General features: G+C 39.2%; 1 protein-coding gene across 1 annotated transcript in view; it reads left to right on the top strand.

The window, feature by feature from the left end:
• The window catches only part of LOC115133544 (phospholipid-transporting ATPase ABCA1-like), a 293,869-nt gene that overhangs the window by 221,116 nt on the left and 58,760 nt on the right, over nucleotides 1-13,993 (top strand). Inside the window, exons 37-39 of the mRNA XM_029666848.2 lie at nucleotides 5,027-5,204; nucleotides 8,975-9,090; nucleotides 9,707-9,851. Of these exons, the coding sequence (XP_029522708.1) occupies nucleotides 5,027-5,204; nucleotides 8,975-9,090; nucleotides 9,707-9,851 (439 nt within the window). The remainder of the gene's footprint in view (nucleotides 1-5,026; nucleotides 5,205-8,974; nucleotides 9,091-9,706; nucleotides 9,852-13,993) is intronic.

Raw genomic sequence — 13,993 nt, 5'->3', positions numbered from 1 at the left:
ATCCTTTGCCATGTGTGTATATGTCTCAATTTCTGCATTATGGCTACACATACTGGCTGGAAAATGATTTACTCAAACAATTCAAAGGCAGACTATTATTTGACTACTTCATTATGGTTTTCTAACTCCCCTCTACACCTCCATGTTTGAAGCCGCACCTCACTCTAGACCTTAGGCAAAAACACCTGGAACGACCAGGAACATTAAATGCTCCCCCCTACTATACTGTTTATTACTTTATTAGCAGGGTGCATGTCTCCTCACAGTGATTAGCCGCTAGTCCTTGTTCAGGGTTACCTCATTAGCCAATCAATTGCCTCAAACATTCCTCGGCCCCGGCGAGCGAGGTCTAGATAAACCTGTTGAAAACTGCTGAAAGTGGGGCGGCACCCACTGCGTAAATGATTTCATGTTTACGCATCCTAATTGTGTCCAGCCCGCACTGATGAATGTTGAGGTGGCGCGGCGCGACTTATTTAATATGTTAATTACCTGGCAGGTAGTCTGGCGAGAGATTGTGTGGTAGGGCGGAAGGAAGGAGGTGTGTGTGTGTGTGTGTGTGTGTGTGTGTGTGTGTGTGTGTGTGTGTGTGTGTGTGTGTGTGTTGATCAAAAGGATTACACTGTAGTGTTTTTTTGCAAGGGAAACAAAAATAGGCTATAGGCCTACGTGTTTCTAGGACTGTAGAATTATACAAAACATGTCATTGACTCTCTAAACAAATAACTATTGTTTTTTTATTGATATATTCCCATTATTTCTTCATGCAATTAATCATTTACAATAAGTTTATGCACTATTTATAAAGCATTTTATTATCAAGCATGTTTGAACACCTTGCAGGTTGATATGCATCTGATGCATATGCAAAAGGGAACACCCCGGAGCATTCTCTAGTGGGTACTGATATGCTGAACAGCTAGCAATTCAAACTTATCCAGATTAGAATCCATCCTCTTGTGCAATAAACAATAGCCTACACTATTGTCCCCAGGTGGTACTAGTTGGTCGGAACTTGGTCCCCAGATGGGTCTTCCTGTTGACGCCAAATAAGGAGTTTCCTCTTGGGTCCCCACATTGTTCACCTTCCCAGACCCCACAATGTCATCTATCCTTATTTCAATGAATCAATTACATTTGAAGGGGTGTATTCATTATAGATTTTTTTTGTATTTTTTATGTTTTCGTTGTCAGAAAGGTGGTGTCCCCAGAATGTGGTGTGAGAACAGATGTCCACAGTAGGTGATATAAACGTGTGTGTGTGTGTGTGTGTGTGTGTGTGTGTGTGTGTGTGTGTGTGTGTGTGTGTGTGTGTTTAACTATTCTTGTGGGGACTTGGAAATGTGCTTGGGGAAATTTTGTTGGTCCCCACAAAGTCAGATGCTATTTCTAGGGGATTTTTAGTGTTAGGGTTAGAATTATGTTAAGGGTTAGGAGCAAGGGTTAGTTTTAGGGTTAGGTTTAAGTAGTCTTTAGCTGGGTGAATCATATTCCAACCGCATGGAGGATCAAGAATTTCCAAGATGTGGCCTCCCGAGTGGCGCAGAGGTCTAAGGCACTGCATCGCAGTGCTTGAGGCGTCACTACAGACCCGGGTTTGATCCCAGGTTGTGTCATAGCCGGCCGTGACCGGGAGACCCATGAGGCGGCGCACAATTGGCCCAGCGTCGTCCGATTTAGGGAAGGGTTTGGCCGGCCGGGATGTCATTGTCCCATCGCGCTCTAGTGACTCCCTGTGGCGGGCCGGGCCGGGCACATGCACGCTGGCACTGTCTCCAGTTCTACGGTGTTTCCTCTGACACATTGATGTGGCTGACTTCCGGGTTAAGCAAGCAGTGTGTCAAGAAGCAATGCGGCTTGGCAGGGACGTGTTTCGGAGAACACATGGCTCTCGACATTCGCCTCTCTCGTGTCCATACGGGAGTTGCAGCGATGGGGCCAGACTGTAACTACCAATTGGATATCACAAGGTATGGGAAGAATACATTTAAGTTCCAAGATGAATGAGCATTGCTTCTCTGAAAAGTTTTTAGTAGTTTTGCCTGTTTGCGTTTCAAACAGAGAATTCAGTCAAATTGAGTCATCCTATTGGTAACAAGCACATAGCTAATACATCAACTTATAATTTACAGTAAATCATACATACCATTTCCCCAACTGGACATATTTTTATTATAAATTAAACCATGCAAGACTTGTCTAATAATACTTAGACATTATAGGACATTTTTGTAATACAGTTGAAGTTGGAAGTTTACATACACTTAGGTTGGAGTCATTAAAACTCGTTTTTCAACCACTCCACAAATTTCTTGTTAACAAACTATAGTTTTGGCAAGTCGGTTAGGACATCAACTTTGTGCATGACACAAGTAATTTTTTCAACAATTGTTTACAGACAGACTATTTCACTTATAATTCACTATATCACAATTCCAGTGGGTCAGAAGTGAACATACATTAAGTTGACTGCCTTTAAACAGTTTGGAAAATTCCAGAAAATTATGTCATGGCTTTAGAAGCTTCTGATAGGCTAATTGACATAATTTGAGTCAATTGGAGGTGTACTTGTGGATGTATTTCAAGGCCTACCTTCAAACTCAGTGCCTCTTTGCTTGACGTCATGGGAAAATCTAAAGAAATCAGCCAAGACCTCTGAAAATAAATTGTAGACCTCCATAAGTCTGGTTCATCCTTGGGAGCAATTTCTAAACGCCTGAAGGTACCACGTTCATCTGTACAAACAATAGTACGCAAGTATAAACACCATGGGAGCACGCAGCCATCATACCACTCAGGAAGGAGACGCGTTCTGTCTCCTAGAGATGAACGTACTTTGGTGCAAATCAATCCCAGAACAACAGCAAAGGACCTTGTGGAGATGCTGAAGGAAACAAGTCCTATATCAACATAACCTGAAAGGCCGCTCAGCATGGAAGATGCCACTGCTCCAAAACCGCCATAAAAAAAAAGCCAGACTACAGTTTGCAACTGCACATGGGGACAAAGATTGTACATTTTGGAGAAATGTCCTCTGGTCTGATGAAACAAAAATAGAACTGTTTGGCCATAATGACCATTGTTATGTTTGGAGGAAAAAGAGGGACGCTTGCCAGCCGAAGAACACCATCCCAACCGTGAAACACGGGGTGGCAGCATCATGTTGTGGGGGTGCTTTGCTGCAGGAGGGACTGGTGCACTTCACAAAATAGATGGAATCATGAGGAAGAAAAACCTCTTACCCACTGGGAGTGATGAAAGAAATAAAAGCTGAAATAAATCATTCTCTCTACTATTATTCTGACATTTCACATTCTTAAAATAAAGTGGTGATCCTAACTGACCTAAAGACAGGGAATTTTTATTAGGATTAAATGTCATGAATTGTGAAAAACTGAGTTTAAATGTATTTGGCTAAGGTGTATGTAAACTTCTGACTTCAACTGTAAGTACTCTTATCCAGAGCAATTAAAGTATAGGTCAAATATTTCAGTAGCTCTCAATCCATGTCAAAGGCAAGACTAATCCCATTGGGCACAGGTGTGAATTCAACGTCTTTCCCACGTTGGTTCAATGTCATTTCATTGAAATTATATGGAAACAATGTTGATTCAACCAGTGTGTGCCCAGTGGGATGACACGACTGGTGCAGAAAGTGTGAGATTTCACTCAGAATGCAACTCAACACCTGGAAAAGTTGTGATGTTTACTTCCACCAAAAGGCCCCTTGACCAATCCTCTGTCTGTAGCCCCTCAGGGCTATGCAGACGTAGGCCTCAGATCCCTAGACAATGTCTGTGTCCCAAATGGCACCCTATTCCCTATATAGTGCACTACGTTTGACAAGGGCCCATAGGGCCAGTCAAAAGTAGTTCACTCTATAGAGAATAGGGTGCGATTTGGAATGCATCCAATGTTCTTAATAACATTGCTCTAGAACTGGATTTTTTTGGTTCCACTTTCCAGCTGTGACCCTATCTGGCTCCACCCATGTTAGGACTAATTGTCAGCGGTAAATATCTGGGTGGCCTCTGGTTCTGGTTTGTTAGTAAAGGAAGTATATGGGTTTCAAGTGTGTCCTCGGTTTTTCTCTGATGTTGGCTTATCGAGTCATTCATCTATCATGGACGTCACAAGAGGCTGCTGAGGGGAGAACGGGCTCATGATAATATCTGAAATGTAGTAAATGTAACGGTATCAAACACATGGAAACCATGTTTTCTGATGTTTTATAACATTCCATTTATTCCATTCCAGCCATTACTATGAGACTGTACTCCGCAATTACAGTGCCACCGGCCGCCTGTGATGGGAATGGGGGAAAAAAAAGTGAAATCCAATTTTGTATGTGGTGACTGCATCATGGGAACACATGGAAAAGAATGACTTATAAAGGATTTTAGGAGAAAAACAAGCTGCTCACACACCAGGTGCATCAGTACACTGAATCTTTTTGGGTCGTTTTCGACTGCTCTGTAGTGTACATGACTGAAGATGTAAAAGGGTAATGAATACATTTAAAGATTGATTGATAGTAGAAAAATCAATCACTCTCAAAGGGGAGGTTCAGTATTTTATAACTTTATGTTAAATTGTTAAATGGGTCCTCACATCCTCACACTAAAAGTAGTCTTTGGGCCAGGAGAAACTGTCATTCAAACAGCCTCTTGAAAACTTGACTTTCCATTAGCTACCAGTAGCTAATAATTTATGGAAAGGAAGGGAGCATAAAAATCAAATGAAATTAGCTTTTTCTTTTGGTTTGACCTTACTTATAGGTGATTTGTCAATTTTTTTGCCATGATCACTTAAATATTTTTTTTGCTAGTGTTTGCTAAAGTTAGCCGATGTTTATTAAAGAAAAAACATCATCTGTGATTTGGTTATCATCTAACATTGAGTTGTAAAATACTAACCTTTCCATTTAAAGCAAACGACCCTTCTCCAGTCAGTTATCCACCAAACCTATTGATCATGCTAGAATCAAACATGTACTCAACTTTCTGCTTTCTTTCTCCTTCTTCAGTGCTGCCACCTCCACCGATTTGGTGGTGTCAATCTGTGTCATCTTCGCCATGTCCTTTATCCCAGCGAGCTTTGTCCTCTTCCTCATCCAGGAGCGTGTCAACAAAGCCAAGCACTTGCAGTTTGTCAGCGGCGTCAACCCGGCCGTCTATTGGGTCGCCAACTTCGCCTGGGATATAGTAGGTTATTTTCATGAAATAAAATAATTACAAAATTCAACTGTATTTCCAATGATAATCGGAAATGTGTATTTCTGCTGTTTTATGTAATTCCCAGCCCCCGGACACCACTCATACACAAACGAAAGGCTGGAAGCAGCACAGAGTCAGCCTCTGAGCAGTGCCCCTGGAACACATTTGGTATTAAGTACCTTGCTCTAGGGCATAATGGCAGTAGGTGGCACCTGAGATTGTGATGTCAGCAACCCCCTGGTTTCCTGCCATTTCGCACCTAATGAATGATCAATACTTAATGAGACTGTGAGGAAGGGATGGACAAGCACAAACCCCAAATAAAAGTATCGAAACCCCAACCAAATTCTTTCTGGATGTTGTAATTGGTAGAGTGGTGATTTCACTTGAATTCAGAGGGATAGACGTAAGGTCACAAGTGAGGCGTGTGTCAAATAATCCACCAAACTTTCTGTCAGTGCCACATGATGCATTTTAAATAGCCATTTAAGGTGTCCATATTAAGACACACTCAGTAAGTAGGTTTGGATAAGGATACATAATCCTAGTGTACCTAGGAATAGATCATCCAATGGCTGACTCAAACAAATACTCATCAGCAGCAATATGGTAAATATACTTTTGATCACAATGGCTGTTAAAAAGCCCAGGCCTGAGTAACTGTTATTGACTAGCGCTGAATTATTGACACTGGCAAACAGTGATGCAAAGTGGTACAATGTTGATACTTTCCCTCAGGCATATTGGCGGTAAACAGTCTATCAGGTAACTTAGAGAAAAAAAGAAGGTGGGAGGCAACAGCTCAGCACTGCTAGCCGTGCGAACAAATGATCTGTTGACGAATGCTGACAAAGTGGAGGAGAAATGTTATTATGCAGGCAGCCGAAAGGTTTTGGCTAGGAGCAGTTAGCATTGCCATTTCCATTGACCATTTTCCCAACAATTGTAATATTTTATGGCGCCCAAAAATCTTTAAAGGGATGGTATTGCAGAGTTTTGCTGTTAAGGTTTTATTATCGGGCTCATGGATTTCAATGTGTTATAAGTGTAAAGTGCCACCTAAGTAGTGTTGAAGCCTAGGGGCACAGAGTGGGAAATGTGGAGTAGAAGTTTAAAAATCACATAGGTTTCTGTTATTTTTGTCTTCACACAGATTCATCATGCCAATTGCAGTATTTAGCCATTCTTCATCCAATATCATGATTGTAAGCCTTCAGATAGAATATTTAGGTTATTTTATACTACGCTTTGGTAAATTGTGAGATGGTTTTCTTTCGATTTTTCCAGTCAGGCCAGCCACAGACTCATGTCCTCCTATGACGGGGAATAGATTGCTCTCGTGTTAATTAGCAAATGAAAGAGGGGAAGCTTGGAAAGCTAATTAAAACCTAATCTATAGATTTCAAAATCGTGTGGAATTCCCATTTTCTTGAGTTCAACATCTTCATCATTATCATCATCTTCTTTCTTTCAGAGAGAGGGACCTTAGCCTGATATGTCTGGGCGTCATTATAATTATGTAGTAATGACATTATACGCTTAGATGTTACTTTCCCAGAACTCCCCATGAAGTGATAAAATGCTTAATACGGGGTTCTGTGTGCTTTTTTCTTTTACAGTGTAACTACGTAGTCTAACAAGTGGTTATGTTCTTTATTACAGTGTAATTATATGGTCTAACAAGTGGTTATGTTCTTTATTACAGTGTTATTACAGTGTAATTACATAGTCTAACAAGTGGTTATGTTTTATTACTTTATTACAGTGTAATTATATGGTCTAACAAGTAGTTATGTTCTTTATTACAGTTCTTTATTACAGTGTTATTTCTTTATTACAGTGTTATTACAGTGTAATTACATAGTCTAACAAGTGGTTATGTTCTTTATTACAGTGTTATTACAGTGTAATTATATGGTCTAACAAGTGGTTATGTTCTTTATTACAGTGTAATTATATGGTCTAACAAGTGGTTATGTTCTTTATTACAGTGTTATTACAGTGTAATTACATAGTCTAACAAGTGGTTATGTTCTTTATTACAGTGTAATTATATGGTCTAACAAGTGGTTATGTTCTTTATTACAGTGTAATTATATGGTCTAACAAGTGGTTATGTTCTTTATTACAGTGTAATTATATGGTCTAACAAGTGGTTGTTCTTTATTAATTACATAGTCTAACCTGTAATTATATGGTCTAACAAGGGGTTATGTTCTTTATTACAGTGTTATTACAGTGTAATTATATGGTGTAATAAGTGGTTGTTCTTTATTAGTGTTATTACCCTGTAATTATATGGTCTAACAAGTGGTTATGTTCTTTATTACAGTGTTATTACAGTGTAATTACATAGTCTAACAAGTGGTTATGTTCTTTATTACAGTGTTATTACAGTGTAATTACATAGTCTAACAAGTGGTTATGTTCTTTATTACAGTGTTATTACATTGTAATTATATGGTCTAATAAGTGGTTGTTCTTTATTAGTGTTATTACCCTGTAATTATATGGTCTAACAAGGGGTTATGTTCTTTATTACAGTGTTATTACAGTGTAATTATATGGTCTAATAAGTGGTTGTTCTTTATTAGTGTTATTACCCTGTAATTATATGGTCTAACAAGTGGTTATGTTCTTAGAGTGTTATTACAGTGTAATTATATGGTCTAACAAGTGGTTATGTTCTTTATTACAGTGTAATTATATGGTCTAACAAGTGGTTATGTTCTTTATTACAGTGTAATTATATGGTCTAACAAGTGGTTATGTTCTTTATTACAGTGTTATTACAGTGTAATTATATGGTGTAATAAGTGGTTGTTCTTTATTAGTGTTATTACCCTGTAATTATATGGTCTAACAAGTGGTTATGTTCTTTATTACAGTGTAATTATATGGTCTAACAAGTGGTTATGTTCTTTATTACAGTGTTATTACAGTGTAATTATATGGTGTAATAAGTGGTTGTTCTTTATTAGTGTTATTACCCTGTAATTATATGGTCTAACAAGTGGTTATGTTCTTTATTACAGTGTTATTACAGTGTAATTACATAGTCTAACAAGTGGTTATGTTCTTTATTACAGTGTTATTACAGTGTAATTATATGGTCTAACAAGTGGTTATGTTCTTTATTACAGTGTTATTACAGTGTAATTACATAGTCTAACAAGTGGTTATGTTCTTTATTACAGTGTTATTACATTGTAATTATATGGTCTAATAAGTGGTTGTTCTTTATTAGTGTTATTACCCTGTAATTATATGGTCTAACAAGTGGTTATGTTCTTTATTACAGTGTAATTATATGGTCTAACAAGTGGTTATGTTCTTTATTAGTGTTATTACCCTGTAATTATATGGTCTAACAAGTGGTTATGTTCTTAGAGTGTTATTACAGTGTAATTATATGGTCTAACAAGTGGTTATGTTCTTTATTACAGTGTAATTATATGGTCTAACAAGTGGTTATGTTCTTTATTACAGTGTAATTATATGGTCTAACAAGTGGTTATGTTCTTTATTACAGTGTAATTATATGGTCTAACAAGTGGTTATGTTCTTTATTACAGTGTAATTATATGGTCTAACAAGTGGTTATGTTCTTTATTACAGTGTAATTATATGGTCTAACAAGTGGTTATGTTCTTTATTAAAGTGTAATTATATGGTCTAACAAGTAGTTATGTTCTTTATTACAGTGTTATTACAGTGTAATTATATGGTCTAACAAGTAGTTATGTTCTTTATTACAGTGTAACTACATAGTCCCGTGTCTAATAGTCATCATCATCTTCCTGTGCTTCCAACAAAAAGCCTATGTGTCCCCTCCTAACCTACCAGCTTTGATTTGGCTACTTGTAATGTATGGGTAAGTAGCACCAGAATGAAATCCATATTTGTATGTGCTGACTTACCCAGTTCAAAGACGTTTTTAGAAAAAAAGAAAATTGTGATTGGACTATGGATGTAATGTTTATATGGAGCAATGTAGATTCATGTTCAAATCCACCCTCTGAATGGCAGACATACACAATCCATGTCTCAATTGTCTCAAGGATTAGAAATCCTTCTTTATCCTGTCTCCTCCCCTTCCTCTACACTGATTGAAGAGGATTTAACAAGTGACATCAATAAGGGATCATAGCTTTCACCTGGATTCACCTGGACAGTCTATGTCATAAAAAGAGCAGGTGTTCTTAATGTTTTGTATACTCAGTGTAGTGTGTAGTCAGCAAACATCTCATGCAACCTACAAATAATTTTTGAGCCCTGTTCAATTTCAATTCACCCAGTTTCCACATAGTATGCCACAGTCAATGCATTTTAATGGTGAAGTGAAGCCTCTTCCCGGAGTTTGTTCTGAAACCTTCATGTCTGTATACCCCTCTTCATATATCTCCCCCTATCTCCTTTCCTATTGTACTGTTTAAATAGTCAAATATGAAAAATTAAGCTTCTGTTCATGTAACCGTCTGTATTTTCAGGTGGTCTATCACACCCATGATGTACCCAGCCTCGTTTATCTTCAGTGTCCCCAGCACGGCCTACGTGGTGCTGACCTGCGTCAACCTCTTCATCGGCATCAATGGCAGCTTGGCCACCTTTGTCATGGAGCTGTTCGATGATGATGTAGGTGGTGCGGGTTGTCGCTTTCCTAAATCGTCAAATGTACCGTGTCCATATTAGGAGCTTCAGTGTTACAAGGTGTCGGTGTCCTTTTGACTGTGAGGCTGTCCTAATTTAATTTTATTTAACTAGGCAAGTCGGTCAATAACAAATTCTTATTTACAATGACGGCCTACACCGGCCAAACCCGGACGACTCTGGGCCACATATGCGCCGCCCTATTGGACTCCCAATCACGGCCGGTTGTGATACAGCCTGGTTTCGAACTAGGGTTCGAGCGCCAGCCGGGAGCCCAGGGAGCCAGCCGGGAGCCCAGGGAGCCTAATATGCACACCGTACATACTGGGCGAAAAGTACACGTCTTATCAAAGAAACGACTGCTCAATCGACTAATATATCAGGAAGATTACATTTTTTGACTAGCTAACTGATCCCAGTCCTCGATATACTGCAGTGTATTCTTGGATAGGCTTTCAGCGCATGCAAGGAAGGAGCTTTTCCTCCAGGAACGACTTTTTAACTTTTTACCCACTCAATGAGTTTCAAAGGTGGTATTTTTCAATTATCTTTTATGTTTAATTGTGAAGTTAGGATTGTGTCTTCGGCGAATGTGCTTCATGCATCTTTCAATGAGCGTCAATGTATACCAAAAGCTTCCCTTTCTCCCGGGAGAATCAAAATACAAAGACGGAGAAAAAATCAATACAGAAAGCAAGCAAGAGAAAAAGACAGAACTTGAGAGAGTGTTAAAAGGATAGATGGAAACAATGAGGGAAGTAGAGAGAGAGAGAGATGCCACTTCTCAGTCTGTGGAAGTCAACGTTTTTGACATGTTTACTTGTGTTTAGACTGAATTACAAGCATTTCTTCTAAGGATGCTTAATTGACTTAGTTTAGCTGTTCTTTATAAGCTGGAACTCAAATTTACCTAAATGTGTTAACACACACAATCATACAAGTATAGTTTCTAAGTTGTCCTCACCTTTTTATATAATGAAACATTATATATAAAAGTAAAAATAAGAAACCGTTTGTATTCATGTGGGCTGCTACATAATGGGTAAAAGTGAGTGAAGAACAGTTAAGTCTTGACTAACATTGGTATTCAATGTCTTATTTTTTTGTTAACATCATACTTTGCTGCCTTTATATGCTAAATTAAGATGCAATTTGTGACTTTGAACCTGGCAATTGATTTAATTATAATACCTAACCACCACTTTAATTCACAATTGTAGATTTTCATGCGAGTGTCTTTTTCATGTTCAGGTAAATGAAATGTGCTAATTATTTTCCTTTGCCACAGTGTGTGTGTGTGTGTGTGTGTGTGTGTGTGTGTGTGTGTGTGTGTGTGTGTGTGTGTGTGTGTGTGTGTGTGTGTGAGAGAGTTTGTGTGTGCACGCATGTGGGCAATGCGTGAGTGAGTGTGAGAGAGAGTGCATGCGTGCTTGTCCGTGTGTGTGTGTGTGCATCAGAGAGTGTACATGCGTGCTTGTGCGTGTGTGTGTGTGCGACTTCACTCTGACAAATTGCAATATCAGGTTCCCCCATCTGAGTTTCTGCTTCAAAAGTCAGCTAACTCTAATCTCCACTCCAAACTGAGCAAATTTTAGCATCACTATCCATGTTTCCATACACAGTTTTAATGCAGGTAAACTCATACCGTATATAAACATTTTTTATGACAGCTGTGATGGAAACAGGAAGTTTCTGAGATTTTATAAATACCAACAGATAATGGTGGGATCTTTTTGTGTCTGTAAAATTAATTATGTGAGAAATGGTGGTGGAAATGCAAATATTGACATAATAACCATCATATGGAAGTAATATATCTTGACGATATGGTGTGTGCTCTTCCCACTACGACAAGGGAAAGCATGCAGTTTATTAGGCTACAGATAACCTGATGAACTTCACAGTGTGGTGAAACTGCACAGTGATCATGATGCTCCTTTCCAATAAATATTGAGGGTCTGATTCTGATGACATGATCGAAAAGTTTACTTATTTATTTTTTATCAATGCTTTACTGCCGATTGCCCCCCCCAAAATATTCTCGCTCTAATCCATAATAATCCCATCAGTGGAGGCTGCTCAGGGGAGGATGACCCATAATAATGACTGGAACGGAGAGAATAGAATGGCATCAAACACACGGAAACCAAAAATATAAACGCAACATAAACGCATATTTATTTTTGCTTTATTTAACCAGGTAGGCTAGTTCGAACAAGTTCTCATTTACAACTGCGACCTGGCCAAGATAAAGCCAAGCAGTTCAACACATACAACAACACAGACTTACACATGGAATAAACAAACTTACAGTAAATAATACAGTAGAAAAAGTCTATATACAGTGTGTGCAAATGAGGTAAGATAAGGGAGGTAGATGAAAGTGCAAGTACAGTCGTGGCCAAAAGTTTTGAGAATGACAAATATACATTTTCACAAAGTCTGCTGCCTGAGTTTGTATGATGGCAATTTGCTTATACTCCAGGAAGTTATGAAGAGTGATCCGATGAATTGCAATTAATTGCAAAGTCCCTATTTGCCATGCAAATGAACTGAATCACACAAACAAACATGTCCGGTGCATTTCAGCCCTGCCACAAAAGGACCAGCTGACATCATGTCAGTGATTCTCTTGTTAACACAGTGAACACAGTGTGAGTGTTGACGAAGACAAGGCTGGAGATCCCTCTGTCATGCTGATTGAGTTTGAATAACAGACTGGAAGCTTCAAAGGGAGGGAGGTGCTTGGAATCATTGTTCTTCCTCTGTCAACCATGGTTACCTGCAAGGAAACACGTGCCGTCATCATTGCTTTGCACAAAAAGTGCTTCACCGGCAAGGATATTGTTGCCAGTAAGATTGTACCTAAATCAACCATTAATCGGATCATTAAGAACTTCAAGGAGAGCGGTTCAAATGTTGTGAAGAAGCCTTCAGGGCGCCCAAGAAAGTCTAGCAAGTGCCAGGACCGTCTCCTAAAGTTGATTCAGCTGCGGGTTCGGGCACCACCAGTACAGAGCTTGCTCAGGAATGGCAGCTGGCAGGTGTGAGTGCATCTGCACACACAGTGAGGCGAAGACTTTTGGAGGATGGCCTGGTGTCAAGAAGGGCAGCAAAGAAGCCACTTCTCTCCAGGAAAAACATCAGGGACAGACTGATATTCTGCAAAAGGTACAGGGATTGGACTGCTGAGGACTGGGGTAAAGTCATTTTCTCTGATGAATCCCCTTTCCGATTGTTTGTGGCATCCGGAAAAAGGCTTGTCCGGAAAAGACAAGGTGAGCGCTACCATCAGCCCTGTGTCATGCCAACAGTAAAGAATCATGAGACCATTCATGTGTGGGGTCGCTTCTCAGCCAAGGAAGTGGGCTCACTAACAATTTTGCCTAAGTACACAGCCATGAATAAAGAATGGTACCAACACATTCAACTTCTCCCAACCATCCAGGATGCTTTTTCCAGCAAGATGGAGCACCTTGCCATAAGGCAAAAGTGATAACTAAGTAGCTCGGGGAACAAAACATCAATATTTTGGGTCCATGGCCAGGAAACTCCCCAGACCTTAATCCAATTGAGAACTTGTGGTCAATCCTCAAGAGGCGGGTAGACAAACAAAACCCCACAAATTCTGACAAACTCCAAGCATTGATTATGCAAGAATGGGCTGCCATCAGTCAGGATGTGGCCAGAAGTTAATTGACAGCATGCCAGGGCGGATTGCAGAGGTCTTGAAAAAGAAGGGTCAACACTGCAAATATTGACTCTTTGCATCAACTTCATGTAATTGTCAATAAAAGCTTTTGACACTAATGAAATGCTTGTAATTATACTTCAGCATTCCATAGTAACCTCTGACAAAAACATCTAAAGACACTGAAGCAGCAAACTTTGTGGAAATTAATATTCTCAAATCTTTTGGCCTTGACTTTAGAGATACTGGGGTGCAAAAGAGCAAGATAAATAAATAAATAAATACAGTATGGGGATGAGGTAGTTGGATGGGCTATTTACAGATTGGCTAACATGTTGGTCCCATGTTTCATGAGCTGGAATAAATGATCCCAAAAAGTTCCATACACACAAAAAGCTTATTTCTCTAAAATGTTGTGTGCAAATTTGTTTATGTC

Source organism: Oncorhynchus nerka, linkage group LG8 (assembly GCF_034236695.1).
Source record: "Oncorhynchus nerka isolate Pitt River linkage group LG8, Oner_Uvic_2.0, whole genome shotgun sequence".
Lineage (NCBI taxonomy): Eukaryota > Metazoa > Chordata > Actinopteri > Salmoniformes > Salmonidae > Oncorhynchus > Oncorhynchus nerka.
Note: the sequence above shows the minus strand (reverse complement) of the source record. Positions and strands in the feature narration are given on the sequence as shown.